The sequence below is a fragment of the Pithys albifrons genome, chromosome 10 (genome assembly GCF_047495875.1).
Source record: "Pithys albifrons albifrons isolate INPA30051 chromosome 10, PitAlb_v1, whole genome shotgun sequence".
NCBI lineage: Eukaryota > Metazoa > Chordata > Aves > Passeriformes > Thamnophilidae > Pithys > Pithys albifrons.
Window position 1 is genome coordinate 32,322,516 of NC_092467.1, and position 17,521 is coordinate 32,340,036.

Here is a 17,521-nt window from a genome sequence, read left to right on the forward strand (position 1 = left end):
GGAGGGTCCCATTCCAGTGCAGAGCCACCAGAAGGACCTGGGAAGTGCTGTGCATTCCTGGGATGCCGCTAAATGATTGCATGATTCCTTCTCCTCTTAGGAGAGAGCTGGGTATGTCCTACCAAAGCTGCTTCCTGAAGGCCCATAATTCTTAAAATACATCCCTTTTGTCAGAATTCCTCTGTCACTGCAGACAGTCTGGGGAACATTCCTAATTGTGAGTGGGTGTGCAACTAGTCTGGGCCAACGCTGAGCTGAGACTGCTTAGGAACAGCCAGCAGTACACTCAGTTTAACAGCAAGCTTGTAACAGCTCCTGGCTGAGCACTGGGGAAGAGCTGCACTCATGTCAAACAGGAATAAAAAAAGGACTTATTTTTTCTCTTATATATGTATAACTCTGTGTGTGTTTTTTCCCTCTAAGGTGGCCTAGGAATGGGAAGCAAATCTGCTGCCACCAGTCCTACAGGATCCCTCCACAGCACTCCCACTCATCAGCCTAAACCCCAAACACTGGACCCATTTGCTGATCTTGGGACTCTTGGAGCCGGTTTAGCAGGTTTGCATCTCTCACTGAGTAAATGTGCTGGTTTAAAGGTGAACCAGCAGGGGAAATGAACTCACCACGAGAGAGAGATTATAAGTCAGACCTAAAATTTAATAATAATATTACAGTAAAAACACTGACACAAAAGGGAAATTGCTTTCAACTCACAAAAACCCAGCAGTATAACCCAGTGTCCTGGGGAGCAAACCCAAAGGGGTTTGTTTGCCCTTGTGCTGAGACCCCTGAGGCTCCCCCAAATCCAGAGCAAAAGGAAAAGAAAAACCTGTTGGTGCAGGGGAGGGCTGTGGTCTGGGCGAGAGCGGGGATCTCCTCCTGTCAAGGTCCTGCTGCTCCTCTGGATCCAACGAGAAGTTACCAAAGTCTTCTTACCCACCACTTCTGTACCCTCAGGGAGCACCCAGTCCCTCCCCCTGGGTGGGGACTCACCCAATGGGTGATTAACTCTGGGAGCCAGGGGGTGTTGAACTGTTGATGGCCCATTGGCAGCTCCGCCCCCTCAGGCTGGGTGTGAAGGTGATAATGGCTCCCTGGGCAGCTGCTGCTAATGGTCCATTGTCCTTGGGGAATGAATAGAGGGGGTAGAATACACAGCTTTGATCACCCCCACACAGTGTCAACTGGTCCCTCCTGCTCAACTAGGACAGTAAATAAAATAATAAATTGCCAGCATTCCTTTAGAGAATTAGGCTGAACAGCCTGGTGTGTGAAAGTCCTCTCAACCTACCTGCACACCTGTGCTGCTGTCAAGCTTTCCCTTCTGCTTGGTTCTCTCTCACAAATCTGTGATTTTCCTCGTTGTTTGTCAAAAAATCTGCTGGAATTGTGCTGGAACCTGCATGGGTTGCAAAGCAGAACCTCTGATAAGTCCAGACACACTGTGGCTAAGGATGTTCTGTGCTCAGCTGTGGCTGGAGAGGTGCTGCTGACAGGCCTGGGAGGAGCATTTGGCTCTTCACAGCTACTGGGGTTCTTAAGGAGTTGTTTCTTTCTGGACTTGCCTCATTTCTGTGCTCTGTCAGGAAACCTGTGGAACTTCATTAACTGCCTTTAATTTGCAGTATTTTGTAAAGGTGAAGTATTTGCACCTGGCTACAAAGGGCTGTTTGCTTGGCTGCTCAGACAAGCCTTTCCCCCTTGTTTTATCACATAAAACGATCCCCAAACCCTCAACTCCAGTGCTAAAAAAAGGGCAGTTCTGAGTAATTATTGCAATTTTCCTTAAGCCCCAGCTCTGACTCTGGCAAATAGATTTCTCTTCCCTTTGTCACTGCCCTGAGCTCTTTGGAGGCTGAGGTTTGTTTTCCCCTTTGCGTCAGTACCAGCATGGGCCTGGAATTAGGTTTCCCAGTTCCCTCTGCTGGATCACAGGCTGCTCTGCAGGAGCAAAATAAAGACTCTGCCAACACCCCTGTTGGAGCCATGGAGGTGCTTTTGAGGCCTGTATTCTGTAGGAACGTGTGGGGTTTGAAAACAAACTTGGCATCCCCAGGACATTTAACCAGGGTTTTGTTGTTCATCTCTAAGTCTAAAGCACTTGGTGCAGTTTCCATGACACGTTTCAGAGCTCAGAGCTGAGTGTGGATGTCAGTCTCAAGACTAAAGCATTAGCACTGGGCACCTCCCACCCCAAAGACAGCCAGGGGAGCACCCCCTAAAGCAATGAGGTGCCAGACTGGGGGGTGGTGTTACATCAGCACAGCAGGAGGAGATACAATGGCACACATGTCTGCTTGATGTTGGCACTGCCACAGGTTGGGCAGAGAAGCTGTGGCTGCCCCATTCCTGGAAGTGTCCAAGGATGGGTTGGATGGGCAACCTGGGCTAGTGGAAGATGTCCCTGCCCATGGCAGGGGTGGCACTGGCACAGGTTGGGCAGAGAAGCTGTGGCTGCCCCATTCCTGGAAGTGTCCAAGGATGGGTTGGATGGGCAACCTGGGCTAGTGGAAGATGTCCCTGCCCATGGCAGGGGTGGCACTGGCACAGGTTGGGCAGAGAAGCTGTGGCTGCCCCATCCCTGGAAGTGTCCAAGGATGGGTTGGATGGCCAGCCTGGGCTAGAGGAAGATGTCCCTGCTCATGGCAGGGGTGGCACTGGCACAGTTTGGGCAGAGAAGCTGTGGCTGCCCCATCCCTGGATGTGTCCAAGGATGGGTTGGAGCAACCTGGGCTAGTGGAAGATGTCCCTGCCTGGCACTGGCACAGTTTGGGCAGAGAAGCTGTGGCTGCCCCATCCCTGGAAGTGTCCAAGGATGGGTTGGATGGCCAGGCTGGGCTAGAGGAAGATGTCCCTGCCCATGGCAGGGGTGGCACTGACACAATTTGGGCAGGGAAGCTGTGGCTGCCCCATTCCTGGAAGTGTCCAAGGATGGGCTGGATGGGCAACCTGGGCTAGAGAAAGATGTCCCTGCTCATGGCAGGGGTGGCACTGGCACAGTTTGGGCAGAGAAGCTGTGGCTGCCCCATCCCTGGAAGTGTCCAAGGATGGGTTGGATGGGCAACCTGGGCTAGTGGAAGATGTCCCTCCCTGGCACTGGCACAGTTTGGGCAGAGAAGCTGTGGCTGCCCCATCCCTGGAAGTGTCCAAGGATGGGTTGGATGGGCAACCTGGGCTAGTGGAAGATGTCCCTGCCCATGGCAGGGCTGGCACTGGCACAGTTTGGGCAGAGAAGCTGTGGCTGCCCCATCCCTGGAAGTGTCCAAGGATGGGTTGGATGGCCAACCTGGGCTAGAGGAAGATGTCCCTGCCCATGGCAGGGGTGGCACTGGATGGGCTTTGAGGTCCCTCCCAACCCATTCAGTGATGTGTGTTGCCACAGCTGGGACTTCTTGTTATCTGCACACACCCTTCCCTGGGCCTTCCCTGGGTTTGCCCACCCACCACTCCTGCAGTTCCTGTATAGTGCCCAAAGGCAGGTGCTGCCCTTTACCCAGCTCACAACAACAGCAAAGCTTTGCCTGGTGTTTACAGCAAAGCTTTGCCTGGTGTAACAAACCCAAGTTAATGGCAGGGCTGGAAACAGCCACCTGGGGGACCTTGCTTAGGTTCCCTTTAGAGGAGGCAGCTCAGCACCCTGTTGGTAACCCCCAGCACCTCTCTCTTCCCTGTGCCCTGCAGGTGGCCCTTCCTTTGCCAGCAAGCCGACCACGCCGACGGGCATGAGCGGGGGGTTCCCGCCGTCGCCGCAGAAGCCGTCGCCGCAGCCCTGGCAGCAGGGCACAGGGTACAGCTGGCAGCAGACCCAGCCCAAAGGGCAGCCCAGCGTGCCCCACGCGTCCCCACAGAACAAGCCCAACTACAACGTGAGCTTCTCCGCCGTGCCAGGAGCGCAGAGCGAGAAGGGCAAAGGGCCCGCCAGTGCTGGTAAGGGCCGCGCGGTTCTGTCTGCCAGGGTGGCTCCTGGGGCTGTTCCCAGGCTCAAACACCTGGGCAGGGCACTCAGGCAAGTCATAGAATGGAATCAGAATCAGATTGGAAGGGACTTCGAGATCATCAAGTCCAACCCTTGATCCAACCCCACTGTGATCACCAGCCCAGGGCACGGAGTGCCCTGGGCTGGTGATCACAGTGAGGTTGGATCAAGACATGGTGGATTCTCACAGTAGGGTTGGATCAAGACGTGGTGGATTCTCACAGTAGGGTTGGATCAAGACGTGGTGGATTCTCACAGTAGGGTTGGATCAAGAGGTGGTGGATTCTCACAGTAGGGTTGGATCAAGACGTGGTGGATTCTCACAGCGGGGTTGGATCAAGACGTGGTGGATTCTCACAGTAGGGTTGGATCAAGACGTGGTGGATTCTCACAGTAGGGTTGGATCAAGACGTGGTGGATTCTCACAGTAGGGTTGGATCAAGATGTGGTGGATTCTCACTCAGTGCCACATCCAGTGTCATCTTAAACACCTTCAGGGATGGAGAATCCACCCCCTCTCTGGGCAGTCATTGCAATGCCTGAGCACTCTCTCTGCAAAGAATTTCATTCTAAATCCAACCCAAACCTCCCCTGGCAGAGCTTGAGCTGTGGCCTCTTGTCCTACTGTTGGTTGTCTGGGAGAAGAGACCAACCCACCCTGGGTCCAACATCCCTTCAGGGAGTTCCAGACAGTGCTGAGGTCCCCCCTGAGCCTCCTCTTCTCCAGGCTGAACACCCCCAGCTCCCTCAGCCTCTCCTCCTAAGCCAGTCATGTTGACCACTTGATGATATATCCTGTCCTAAACATTATTGAGTGCTGTTATTTAGGAAATTCTGTATTATTCCAAATGGCCTTCAATAATAACCCTGGAAATGTTCAAGGCCAGGTTGGATGGGGCTTGGAGCAACCTGATCCATGGGGAATGTCCCTTCTCATGGCAGGGGTTGGACTAGATGAGCTTTAAGTTTCCTTCCAACCCAAATTGTTCTAGGATTCTGTGACTCTATAATGCTAATTCCAAAGTAAAATTACCCTAAAGATCTTTTATAAGAACCCACATGCTCATTAGCACTGGGAGATTGTTAATGGGATTGGGTAGCTTGGGTAGAAAAGCAGCATTAAATATGCCCATATTGTGATAACAGCTTGAAATCTTCTTGTTTTCCAAGATGCAAAGCCCAAAGTGTCTGCAGATTTCGAAGATCTATTATCTGGTCAAGGCTTTAATGCTCACAAAGACAAGAAGGGCCCCAAAACAATAGCTGAGATGAGAAAAGAAGAAATGGCGAAGGAGATGGACCCTGAAAAACTAAAAGTAAGCAAAATTCTTGGTGATGTTCCTGCAGTCACTGCATGTGTTTGTCCTCAATAGATTTCAAACTCCAGGGCTGCATTTCTGTCCTCCAGCAGACCACATCAAACAGTGCCTTGCTCAGTGTTACTGTCTGGGCTGCTGGTGCTCCACATCACTCCAGCCCTGATCAGCAGGCACAGCTAATTGAACTAATCCTCTGCCTCATTCATCCTGCCTGCTTTGGAATTCTCTCATCTCTCCTCAATAAATTGCCAAACTGCAGATCTAGTAAGAAGGGAAGGAAATTCAGTCTGTCCTGCTCTATAAAATACCAACCCATGACTTCTGACTGTTCCATCTAAGAACTGAAGTGTTACCAAGTCAATATTTTTAGCAAGGATGTTGCTCAAGGTGTGTCTTAACTTTCAAGCAGTGATATGAAAATTAATGACTAATTAGAGACAGACAAATGTCTCCCAAAGGTTTTCTAAAGCGTGGAAAGAAATGGAAGCTGCTCCTTGGAGTCATTGCTATTCAAATGAAGAAACTTTGTCCTATATATCTAATGTGAGGCACACACTGAGACTCCTGTGGGAATAAAGGAGAGATTTTTGAGTTGAGAAAAAGGGTTTTTAGAGTTGCAGACAGATTCTGGGGCCTGCTGGCAGAAGCAGGATTTTAGTTGTGTGAAAAAGACCAACAGTTAGCAAAACAAGTAAGAGAAAAAGGTTTCAGGTTGGTTTGCTCATAAGAAAGGAATTTTGAGAGAGAACTTTTCTCATAGCAAAAATGAAGATCTGCTGAAGAGCGTCATCCAGTTGGAGCTGTGATAAGTTTTATGGACACTGTGGTTCAACCTATGGGTGGGAATAAGGAAGGGATATGTTCTGTAATAGTGAGTTAGAGGGGATGCTTCTTACCTGTGTTTTGTCTCTCCATGGAGTTCTTGAATAAAACTGTCTTTGAGTGTGACACCTGTGGCCTAATTAACCTTTTCTCGCTTTCAAGATTTTCTACGAACTCACACGGTCCCACGTTTACAGACTCCCCTTCCTTTCTCCAGGTTCTGGAATGGATTGAAGGCAAGGAGAGGAATATAAGAGCCCTGCTGTCCACCATGCACACGGTGCTGTGGGCAGGGGAGACCAAGTGGAAGCCTGTGAGTATGGCAGACCTGGTGACTCCAGAGCAGGTGAAGAAGGTGTATCGACGGGCAGTGCTCGTCGTCCACCCCGACAAGGTAAGGCTCTGCTCCCCTGCCCTGCTTCAGGCATTGGCACTGAGGCCATGAATGACCCTGCCCCCAAAAACAGGACTCTGAGCACGTTAGGGCAGGGTAAGATAAAAAGTAAAGGTCCTTTAATAACACAGGGCCTACAGCCCACAGGAATACAGGATGACAGGCATGTGCCTCAGTTCTTGTTTCCATGGCTTTTATAATAAGATCCCTCCAATCATTGCTTTACACATTTCTCAGTCCAGCCCCGGTCCCACCCCTGGTCCAAAACCTGGAATTGGGTCTGGGGCCATCAACACCCTCTGTCTTCATCAGCTCCAATCATTGCTTTATACATTTCTCAGTCCAGCCCCAGTCCCACCCCTGGAATTGGGTCTGGGGTCATCAAGACCCTCTGTCTTCATCAGCTCCAATCATTGCTTTACACATTTCTCAGTCCAGCCCCAGTCCCACCCCTGGTCCAACCCCTGGAATTGGGTCTGGGGTCGTCAAGACCCTCTGTCTTCATCAGCTCCAATCATTGCTTTACACATTTCTCAGTCCAGCCCCAGTCCCACCCCTGGTCCAACCCCTAGAACTGGGTCTGGGGTCGTCAAGACCCTCTGTCTTCATCAGCTCTTCTTCTTCAGGCACACAAAGGTCTCTTGGAGTTCATCCAGTTCTGGCTTTTGGGTCACTCTGACCTGTGTTTATGTTTCATTCTGTGGCCCTTCTGATATCCTTCAGCTCTACCTTGGAAAGGAGTCTAAACAAGATTAATTAACTAAAGGAATTTGAGCTCCCTGTTCTGGGACAGGGGTAGTGATAGAAAGGCATTAAACTTAAACTGTTAGAAATATTAACCCTCTAAAAATCTACAACTACTGTGCTCCTAAACTCTACAAAATGTGAAAATCAGAACAAAAACCCCTTTGGCATCACACTGTAATTATAAAGTGTTAATTATAAAATGGGGTTAATTCTGAAGTGTTAATTCTGAAGTGTTATTGGTGCAAACAGCTTTGTAGATAGTAGTAGCTCAGAATTTTTGTGGTGATTTCTGAAAGTTGAGGACTCTCAGCCCATCCCTGGGAGTGTCCAAGGTTGGATATGGCTCTGAGCAACCTGGGATAGTGTTGGAAGGACACCTGGAAGGTGTCCCTGCCCATGGGAGGGGGTGGACTAGATGAGCTTTAAGATCCTTTGCATTTCAAAGCAGCCTGTGATCCTGTAACCACTCCCAGCCCCAAGGCTGTGCTTGGTGCCTGCTGCTCCAAGCAGCAGAGATCCAGATCTGCAGCTTTTGTCCCCCTCACAGAATCATAGAATGGATTGGGTTGGAAAAGCCCTCCGAGATCATCAAGTCCAACCCTTGGTCCAACTCCAGTCCCTTTACCAGATCCTGGCACTCACTTTGACTCTCAGCCATTCTGCTGGGGACAACAGCCCACAGTGCTGTGCCTGCTGGAGGAGGTTCCACTCACACTCCTGAAGGGACCAGTCAGGTTATCTGATCACCCAGCTTGGGGTCTTGCTGACCTGAGTGCAGTGACTCCATCTGGGATGCCCTGTGGTGAGGACTTCTAAGGAAAGGGAGGCCCTGAGGGCTTCAGGGTGGTGGGCAAGGCTTGGGATGGATGTGGGCTGCCCCAAGGCTTGCAGGAATACTGATTTTATGGAGGAGCTGTGTCAGGTGGCAGCTCTTCACCTTCAGTGCAGGCCAAAAGCACCTTAGAATCATAGAATCATAGAATCCATTGGGTTGGAAAAGACCTCCAAGATCATTGAGTCCAACCCTTGGTCCAACTCCAGTCCCTTTACCAGATCATGGCACTCAGTGCCACGGCCAATCTGTGTTTAAAGATCTCCAGGGATGGGGAATCCACCCCCTCTCTGGGCAGCCCATTCCAATCCCTGAGCACTCTTTCTGCAAAGAATTTCTTTCTCATCTCCAACTTCAATTTCCCCTGGCAGAGCTTGAGCCCATCGTGCCCCCTTGTCCTATTGCTGAGTGCCTGGGAGAAGAGACCAACCCCCACCTGGCCAGAACTTCCCTTCAGGGAGTTCCAGACAGTGCTGAGGTCACCTCTGAGCCTCCTCTTCTCCAGGCTGAACACCCCCAGCTCCCTCAGCCTCTCCCCACAGGGCTTGTGCTCCAGTCCCTTCTCCAGCCTCGTTGCTCTTCTCTGGCCCCGCTCCAGCCCCTCAATGTCCTTCCTGAGCTGAGGGGCCCCAGAACTGAACACAACACTCAAGGTGTGGCCTCCCCAAGGCAGAGTCCAGGGGAAGGGTCACTGCCCTGGCCCTGCTGGCCACGCTAGTTTGGATCCAGGCCAGGATCCCATTGGCCTTCTTGGCCACCTGGGCACACTGGTGGCTCCTGTTGAGCTTCCTGTCCCTCAGTCCCCCCCAGGTCCCTCTGCCTGGCTGCTCTCCAGCCACTCTGTGCCCAGCCTGGAGCGCTGCAGGGCTTGGGGTGGCCAAAGGGCAGGACCTGCACTTGGCCTTGTTGAACTCCATCCCATTGGAATCAGCCCATCCCTCAAGTCTCTCCAGATCCCTCTGCAGAGCCCTCCTGCCTGTCCAGATCCCTCTGCAGAGCCCTCCTGCCCTCCAGCAGGTCGACACTCCCTCCCAACTTGGTGTCATCAGCAAATTTGCAACACCTAAATTACATTCACTATGCCCTTGGGAAAGGGCTTTGTCACCCTTGGGGGGCTGTGAGGTCTGAGCCAAGATATTCTTCAGGTGTAAACAAGGTGAGCAGCTCCCCAGAGCAGCTTGTTTTTGTCAAGGAGTGAGTGTAAATTCCTGGAGAGTGATCAGCAACTCCTTGGGAATCTCTCAGCTCACACGTCAGCCGTGGGTGGTTGGATTTGGTAGCTGTGACCTCCCTCTCTGTGTTTTCATTGCAGGCCACTGGACAGCCCTATGAACAATATGCAAAGATGATATTTATGGAGCTAAATGATGCCTGGTCAGAATTTGAAAACCAGGGACAAAAACCCTTGTATTAGGTACCTTCTCAGTCTCCACCACAGAGCCGTGCTAGTGCTTATATAGTCTCTTGTCACAAATGTCACAGATCAACCAAACTCTGGCTGGAAATTCAGAAAACTACGAGCCTAATACTCATCCTGAAGAAGAAGAGAAAGGTTTCCTAACACTTGTCTCAAGAATCCTGAGCTCAGAGGAACTCTGGCCACCTGGCTCGCCCTGCGAGAGCCTCGGGGTTACAGTTTCTTGTAACTTTTATATTTTTCTTTGGATTCCAGTGGGATGAGAGAGAACACATACTGGGAAAAGGTGGAATTGTTCTGTCTCCAACACAGTGTAGCTGGTGAATTTCCTACTTTATTTTTTTTTTTGTGATATGTGATATGGCAACACTTCAGTTGAGTTCAGCAACTGGTGGTGAAGCCCAAACTTGGATGTACCTTTTTTTTTTTCTCTTGGGTTTGGATCAAACTTTCTCAAATTTAAGTGCTCAGATGTGGTTTAGACACACTTCTAACAGTCACCATTTGCTGCTTAATTGCTCACATAGTGTAGTCTGCCTGAATAGAGCCAAAGCTGAATCCTGGGTTAGGTCAGGGGGGCAGCTCCCTGTTGCTTTCTGCATTAATCCTGTTCTTCACTTCACAGTCCAGCAGTGAAATGTGCAGCAGAAATTCCTCAGCAAGTGTCTTTGTAAGCAAGCAACAAGTCGTTGGTGTTAAACAGCATTTGGCTGGTTTGTTAAACAGCAGTTTTGGGGAGAAGGGTGAATCCATGTCTGTAAAACTGAGGAATGAGCAGGTCCTGCATTTCCCATTAAATTCTCATCAGCAGCTTGAAACCATCGAACAAAAGAAAGATCAACAAATTAAAACACTGCTGCAAAGTTTTAGAAACTCCCCAGTGTGTAGGTACCACTTCCCCCTCCTGAGGATTCAGAAGACTTTTCCCAGCCCACTTGTATCACCTTTTTGCCTTTATCAGCTCCAGAGCTCTTGGCCAAGGCTCTTGGCAGGCTGCAACCTGTTGCAACTTCACTTTTCAGATCGTGGTGTGATTTTTGAGGAACACACAGTGCAAATTGATTATCTCAACAGTTTATATTGGACCAAAGCAATAAGATCACAAGGAAATAGCTCTGATGCTAAAGCTCCAGCAGCTTTCCTAGTTAAAAAAGCAAGTGGAAATTCAACCTTCACCCCAAATTCTGGCCTTCTTTTGTAGAGCAACTAAAGGTAGCAGTTTATTTACCAACATGTCGTGTCTGTATTTGAGGGACATTCAGCAGATGGGCAGGAAATTGTGTTTCCTGCTTCAGGAACAGGTTGCCATCTGAGGTGAGTCTTTAAAGCTGGTGGTTTCTCAAGACAATCCACTACTTGTGGCACTTCCATTTTCGAGTGGCAAAGCTCTTACTGCAAAGCCAGTGTGTCAAAGTATGTTGCTTTCTGTATGAAACTCCTCCTTTTGTTGTATTGGTCCATTATTTACCACCATTAACTGAAAAGGTGAAACCAACACATAGGTCTCCTTTTATATAAAAGACCTTAAGAGGATAGTAACAAACTGGATGTTATTTATTAATGTTTTGATCCAGTATGTGCTTGTCTTATTTAAAGAGATAACTGGAATGTGAATCATGTTCCTGTGATTTGTTGGTTTATTGTTTCTCATTCACATTTGTAGATATTGTGACCTATGCCTATATAATAAAAAGGATCTCATTACTATAATGGACTTTTTTTAATGATGAAAACAACTTTGGTTTGTGTGGAGTTTGTCATGGCACAGAACTCTGGATCCTCATCCCTTCACAAAACACAAACCATCATTAAACTTTCTCCACCAACTCCCCCCTGTGCCAGTTCAGCTTCGATTCCTTCCACCCCTGATGTTTGTATGGATGCATGAAAGGATTAGGATGTATTTATATCAAAATAATTAACTACAAAAACAACCCAAAACCCTCCTTGTCCCATCTGGTGGTGACAGAGGATCTCAATGTCCAGCTTTCCTGTTTGCCTCAATTACTGTAATTTTTGTAAATACTCCAGGAGATTGTGGCCGGTCTGACCCATTTGTACAGACATTCAAAAGCTCCAGTGAACATCTCCAGGTATGTTCTGTGCTTGTGAGGAGATCAACAAACCCCCCCAGCAGCTCCTGGGCTGCTGGAAGTGGCCACTAAAACCTGTCCTTATCCACAGGGTGCCATTCCAGGCGCTTTTCCCAACTATTTGGGCAACGACCTGGCATTGCTCTCACTCTTCTGCTGTTTTTCAGAGAGCCACAGCCAAGCCAGCCCCAGATTGTCACTGGGAGCCTGTTTTAATTAGCCCTCCTGGTTCTAAATGATTTCAAATTAGTAATGGGGATGGGGGAAAATGTGGATGGGGGGAGGGATGAAAGGAGGAGTGAGAGGGAGGGAGGGGAGGGATGGGAACAAAAGCTGCCTGGGCTGTCCAAACTCTCCCTTGGAAGGGCCATTCTTGGGGCAAAAGGGCTGATCTTGGGGCAGAAAGGGCCATTCTTGGGGCAAAAGGGCCATTCTTGGGGCAAAAGGGCTGATCTTGGGGCAGAAAGGGCCTTTCTTGGGGTAAAAGGGCCATTCCTGGGGGAAAAGGGCTGATCTTGGGGCAAAAAGGTTGTTCTTGGGGTAAAAAAACTGTTCTTGGGGCAAAAAGGGCCGTTCTTGGGGTGAAAAGGGCTGTTCTTGGGGCAAAATGGTCATTCTTGGGGCAAAAAGGCCATTCTTGGGGCAAAAAGGGCTGATCTTGGGGCAAAAGCGCCGTTCTTGGGGCAAAAAAACTGTTCTTGGGGCAAAAGGGCAATGATGAAAACAACCTTGGTTTGTGTGGAGTTTGTCATGGCACAGAACTCTGGATCCTCATCCCTTCACAAAACACAAACCATCATTAAACTTTCTCCACCAACTCCCCCCTGTGCCAGTTCAGCTTCGATTCCTTCCACCCCTGATGTTTGTATGGATGCATGAAAGGATTAGGATGTATTTATATCAAAATAATTAACTACAAAAAAAACCCCAAAACCCTCCTTGTCCCATCTGGTGGTGACAGAGGATCTCAATGTCCAGCTTTCCTGTTTGCCTCAATTACTGTAATTTTTGTAAATACTCCAGGAGATTGTGGCCGGTCTAAGCCATTTGTACAGACATTCAAAAGCTCCAGTGAACATCTCCAGGTATGTTCTGTGCTTGTGAGGAGATCAACAAACCCCCCCAGCAGCTCCTGGGCTGCTGGAAGTGGCCACTAAAACCTGTCCTTCTCCACAGGGTGCCATTCCAGGCGCTTTTCCCAACTATTTGGGCAACGACCTGGCATTGCTCTCACTCTTCTGCTGGTTTTCAGAGAGCCACAGCCAAGCCAGCCCCAGATTGTCACTGGGAGCCTGTTTTAATTAGCCCTCCTGGTTCTAAATGATTTCAAATTAGTAATGGGGATGGGGGAAAATGTGGATGGGGGGAGGGATGAAAGGAGGAGTGAGAGGGAGGGAGGGGAGGGATGGGAACAAAAGCTGCCTGGGCTGTCCAAACTCTCCCTTGGAAGGGCCTTTCTTGGGGCAAAAGGGCCATTCTTGGGGCAAAAGGGCTGATCTTGGGGCAAAAGGACCATTCTTGGGGCAAAAGGGCCATTCTTGGGGCAAAAGGGCTGATCTTGGGGCAAAAGGGGCATTCTTGGGGCAAAAGGGCCATTCTTGGGGCAAAAGGGCCATTCTTGGGGCAAAAGGGCCTTTCTTGGGGCAAAAGGGCCATTCTTGGGGCAAAAGGGCCATTCTTGGGGCAAAAGGGCTGATCTTGGGGCAAAAGGGCCGTTCTTGGGGCAAAAGGGCCATTCTTGGGGCAAAAAACCTCTTCTTGGGGCAAAAGGGGCATTCTTGGGGCAAAAGGACCATTCTTGGGGCAAAAAGGCTGTTCTTGGGGCAAAAAGGGCTGATCTTGGGGCAAAAGGGGCATTCTTGGGGCAAAAGGGGCATTCTTGGGGCAAAAACCCTGTTCTTGGGGCAAAATGGTCATTCTTGGGGCAAAAGGGCCATTCTTGGGGCAAAAGGGCTGATCTTGGGGCAAAAAGGGCCATTCTTGGGACAAAAGGACCATTCTTGGGGCAAAAAACCTGTTCTTGGGGCAAAAGGGTTTTTCTTGGGGTAAAAGGGCCATTCTTGGGGCAAAAAGGCTGTTCTTGGGGCAAAAAGGGCTGATCTTGGGGCAAAAGGGGCATTCTTGGGGCAAAAGGGGCATTTTTGGGGCAAAAGGGCTGATCTTGGGGCAAAAGGGCTGATCTTGGGGCAAAAGGGCCATTCTTGGGGCAAAAAAACTCTTCTTGGGGTAAAAGGGCTGATCTTGGGGCAAAAGGACCATTCTTGGGGCAAAAAACTTGTTCTTGGGGCAAAAAGGGCCATTCTTGGGGCAAAAAAGGCTGATCTTGGGGCAAAAAGGGCCATTTTTGGGGCAAAAAGGGCCATTCTTGGGGCAAAAGGGCCATTCTTGGGGCAAAAAAACTGTTCTTGGGGCAAAATGGTCATTCTTGGGGCAAAAGGGCTGATCTTGGGGCAAAAAGGGCCATTCTTGGGGCAAAAAGGGCTGATCTTGGGGCAAAAAGGGTCATTCTTGGGGCAAAAAGGGCCGTTCTTGGGGCAAAAAGGTCGTTTTTGGGGCAAAAAACCTGTTCTTGGGGCAAAAGGGCTGATCTTGGGGCAAAAAGATTGTTCTTGGGGCAAAAAAACTGTTCTTGGGGTAAAAAGGCCATTCTTGGGGTAAAAGGGCTGATCCTGGGGCAAAAAGGCAGTTCTTGGGGCAACAAAAGGCAGTTCTTGGGGTAAAAAAACTGTTCTTGGGGTAAAAAAACCTGTTCTTGGGGTAAAAAGGCCCTTCTTGGGGCAAAAAGGTTGTTCTTGGGGCAACAAAAAGGCCGCTCTTGGAGCAAAAAGGTTGTTCTTGGGGCAGAAAGGTTGTCCTTGGCTCAAAGAGCCCATTCTTGTGGTAAAAAGGCCATTTTTGGTGTAAAAAGGCAGCTCTTGGGTAAAAAACGTGGGGTCAAAAAAGGCAGCTCAAAACCCCAAGGCTTGAAATATTTTGCTTTAAACAACCCCCTCTCAGCACTGCTGGGCAGCCCCTGAGGTGGCACCGCCCGAGGCAAAGGGGCGCCCAGAGCCCTTTTTTGGGGTGAAAAGAGGCGTTTTCAGGAGCGTCCTGCGAAACGGCAGCGGCTCAGGGGCTCTTTGAAATGGCGTTTGTGTGTTCGGGCCCCGCCTGTGCGCACACGGAGACATTTATGAACCACACACAGACCTTTATCCCACGCTATATGTAAAATAAAGGGGTATATTCGTGTGGGGACACGGGCCGAGCTCGCCCCCTCAGCAGGGGCCGCCCCTCAGCAGGCCCCGCCCCCTCAGCAGGCCCCGCCCCTCAGCAGGCCCCGCCCCCGGCGCTCGCGGGACGCAAAAGAGGCTCCCGGGCGCCTCCCGCTCCTTTTAAAGGGACAGGTCACGTGACGCGAGAGAGGGGGCGTGGCCAGAAGGCGGAAGTCGCCGCAAGAGCCCGGACATGGCGGGCGTCAAAGGTACCGAGCGCTCCTTTTTCTTCCCTTCCTCCTTCCTTCTTCCCCGGGGCTGCCCGCGGGGCCATCGCCTCAACGCCAGGGGCATCATCGCCTCGGCGCGGGGAGAGCGGCTGGGAACGTGGGGAGGGATGTCCGGCCCCTGGGAGGCGGTGCCCGGCCCCCGGTGTGGTGGTGCCCGGGGAGGGGATGCCCGGCCCCCCCTGTGGTGGTCCTCGGGGAGGGGATGCCCATTCCCCGGTGTGGTGGTGCCCGGTGGTCCCCGGGAGGCGGTGCCCGTCCCCGGTGTGGTGGTGCCCGGGGAGGGGATGCCCGGTGGTCCCCGGGGAGAGGATGCCCGGCCCCCGGTGTGGTGGTGACCGGTGATCTCCGGGGAGAGGATGCCCGGCCCCCCCTGTGGTGGTCCCTGGGGAGGGGATGCCCGACCCCCGGTGTGGTGGTACCCGGGGAGGGGATGCCCGGTGGTCCCCGGGGAGAGGATGCCCGGCCCCTCGTGTGGTGGTCCCCGGGGAGGGTATGCCCGGCCCCCGGTGTGGTGGTACCCGGGCAGGGGATGCCCGGCGGTCCCTGGGAGGCGGTGCCCGTCCCCGGTGTGGTGGTCCCTGGTTGTCCCCGGGAGGCGGTGCCCGGTTCCCGGTGCGGTGGTGCCCGGTGGTCCCTTGGAGGCAGTGCCCGTCCCCGGTGTGGTGGTCCCTGGTGGTCCCCGGGGAGAGGATGCCCGGCCCCCCCTGTGGTGGTCCCTGGGGAGGGGATGCCCGGCCCCCGGTGTAGTGGTGCCCGGGGAGGGGATGCCCGGCCCTCCCTGTGGTGGTCCCCGGGGAGGGGATGCCCGGCCCTCCCTGTGGTGGTCCCCGGGCAGGGGATGCCCGGCCCTCCCTGTGGTGGTCCCCGGGGAGGGGATGCCCGGCCCTCCCTGTGGTGGTCCCCGGGCAGGGGATGCCCGGCCCTCCCTGTGGTGGTCCCCGGGCAGGGGATGCCCGGCCCTCCCTGTGGTGGTCCCCGGGCAGGGGATGCCCGGCCCTCCCTGTGGTGGTCCCCGGGCAGGGGATGCCCGGCCCTCCCTGTGGTGGTTCCCGGGCAGGGGATGCCCGGTCCCCGGTGTGGTGGTGCCCGGTGATCCCCGGGGAGAGGATGCCCGGCCCCCCCTGTGGTGGTCCCTGGGGAGGGGATGCCCGACTTCCCCTGTGGTGGTCCTCGGGGAGGGGATGCCCGGCCCCCGGTGTGGTGGTCCCCGGTGTGGTGGTCCCTGGTGGTCCCCGGGAGGCGGTGCCCGGTCCCCGGTGCGGTGGTTCCCGGGCAGGGGGTGCCTGGCCCCCGATGCCCCCTGGTCAGGGGGTGCCCGTCCCCGCCTCACCGCCCTCCCTGTGCCGTTGCAGCTCTCGTGGCGCTCTCCTTCAGCGGAGCCATCGGGCTGACGTTCCTCATGCTGGGCTGCGCCCTGGAGTACTACGGGTGAGCGGGGCCGCCTGGCCCCCGAGGCTTCTCCTGCTTCCCGGCCCGAGCTGCGCTGCTGCTCGCACGGAGCTGAGCCGGGCTGGGCGGCTCTCCCAGCGCTCCCCCGGCGCTGGACACGTGGCACTTTGTTGTGGTTTAAATGCCGCTTCCTTAGCCCGTGTTTGCGTTGCCATTGTGAAAAGAAGGCTGCAAACAGCTCGGTGCTGTCTCAGGAAAAGCGGTGCCAAGTTGCTAAACGGTCACTTTTAATCTTAATTTCCTGTTGTTTTAAACAGCCCTCCCCCAAGGCTCCGGGTGGGAGAGCCCCGAGCATGGCAGGGCTTGGAACTGGAGGAGCTTTGGGGTCCTTTCCAACCTAAAGAGCTTTAAAAACCTGTGTTTCTATGCATGTAACCCTTAAACATTCCGAGGAGGCTCCTGAGAGCTCTGACACAGAGAGGAGAGTGGAAGGGTGTGCCCTCAGCCACTGGGATGGCCCCTCCTTTGGGAAAGCTGCTCCCTTCCCACATCCCTCTCCTTTGGGAAAGCTGCTCCCATCCCACATCCCTCTCCTCTGGGAAAGCTGCTCCCATCCCACATCCCTCTCCTCTGGGAAAGCTGCTCCCATCCCACATCCCTCTCCTTTGGGAAAGCTGCTCCCTTCCCACATCCCTCTCCTTTGGGAAAGCTGCTCCCATCCCACAACTCCCTCCTTTGGGAAAGCTGCTCCCATCCCACAGCCCTCTCCTTTGGGAAAGCTGCTCCCATCCCTCTCCTTTGGGAAAGCTGCTCCCATCCCTCTCCTTTGGGAAAGCTGCTCCCTTCCCACATCCCTCTCCTTTGGGAAAGCTGCTCCCATCCCACATCCCTCTCCTCTGGGAAAGCTGCTCCCATCCCACATCCCTCTCCTCTGGGAAAGCTGCTCCCTTCCCACGTCCCTCTCCTTTGGGAAAGCTGCTCCCATCCCTCTCCTTTGGGAAAGCTGCTCCCATCCCACAGTTGGTTCAAACTTGGCTGTAACAATGCC

The 17,521-nt window shown here is 52.6% G+C and overlaps 2 protein-coding genes across 3 annotated transcripts in view; both read left to right on the forward strand.

Annotated features, from left to right (window-relative positions):
• The window catches only part of DNAJC6 (DnaJ heat shock protein family (Hsp40) member C6), a 44,944-nt gene extending 33,701 nt beyond the window's left edge, over positions 1-11,243 (forward strand). Inside the window, exons 15-19 of the mRNA XM_071565503.1 lie at positions 424-558; positions 3,682-3,927; positions 5,147-5,292; positions 6,335-6,511; positions 9,403-11,243. Coding sequence (XP_071421604.1) covers positions 424-558; positions 3,682-3,927; positions 5,147-5,292; positions 6,335-6,511; positions 9,403-9,504 — 806 coding nt within the window. The 3' untranslated portion in view covers positions 9,505-11,243. The remainder of the gene's footprint in view (positions 1-423; positions 559-3,681; positions 3,928-5,146; positions 5,293-6,334; positions 6,512-9,402) is intronic.
• Positions 11,244-14,991: 3,748 nt separating this feature from the next.
• The window catches only part of LEPROT (leptin receptor overlapping transcript), a 10,898-nt gene continuing 8,368 nt past the window's right edge, over positions 14,992-17,521 (forward strand). For both annotated transcript variants that reach the window (XM_071565289.1, XM_071565290.1), the window contains exons 1-2: positions 14,992-15,063; positions 16,437-16,512. In XM_071565289.1, the coding sequence (XP_071421390.1) occupies positions 15,048-15,063; positions 16,437-16,512 (92 nt within the window). In that variant the 5' untranslated portion in view covers positions 14,992-15,047. The remainder of the gene's footprint in view (positions 15,064-16,436; positions 16,513-17,521) is intronic.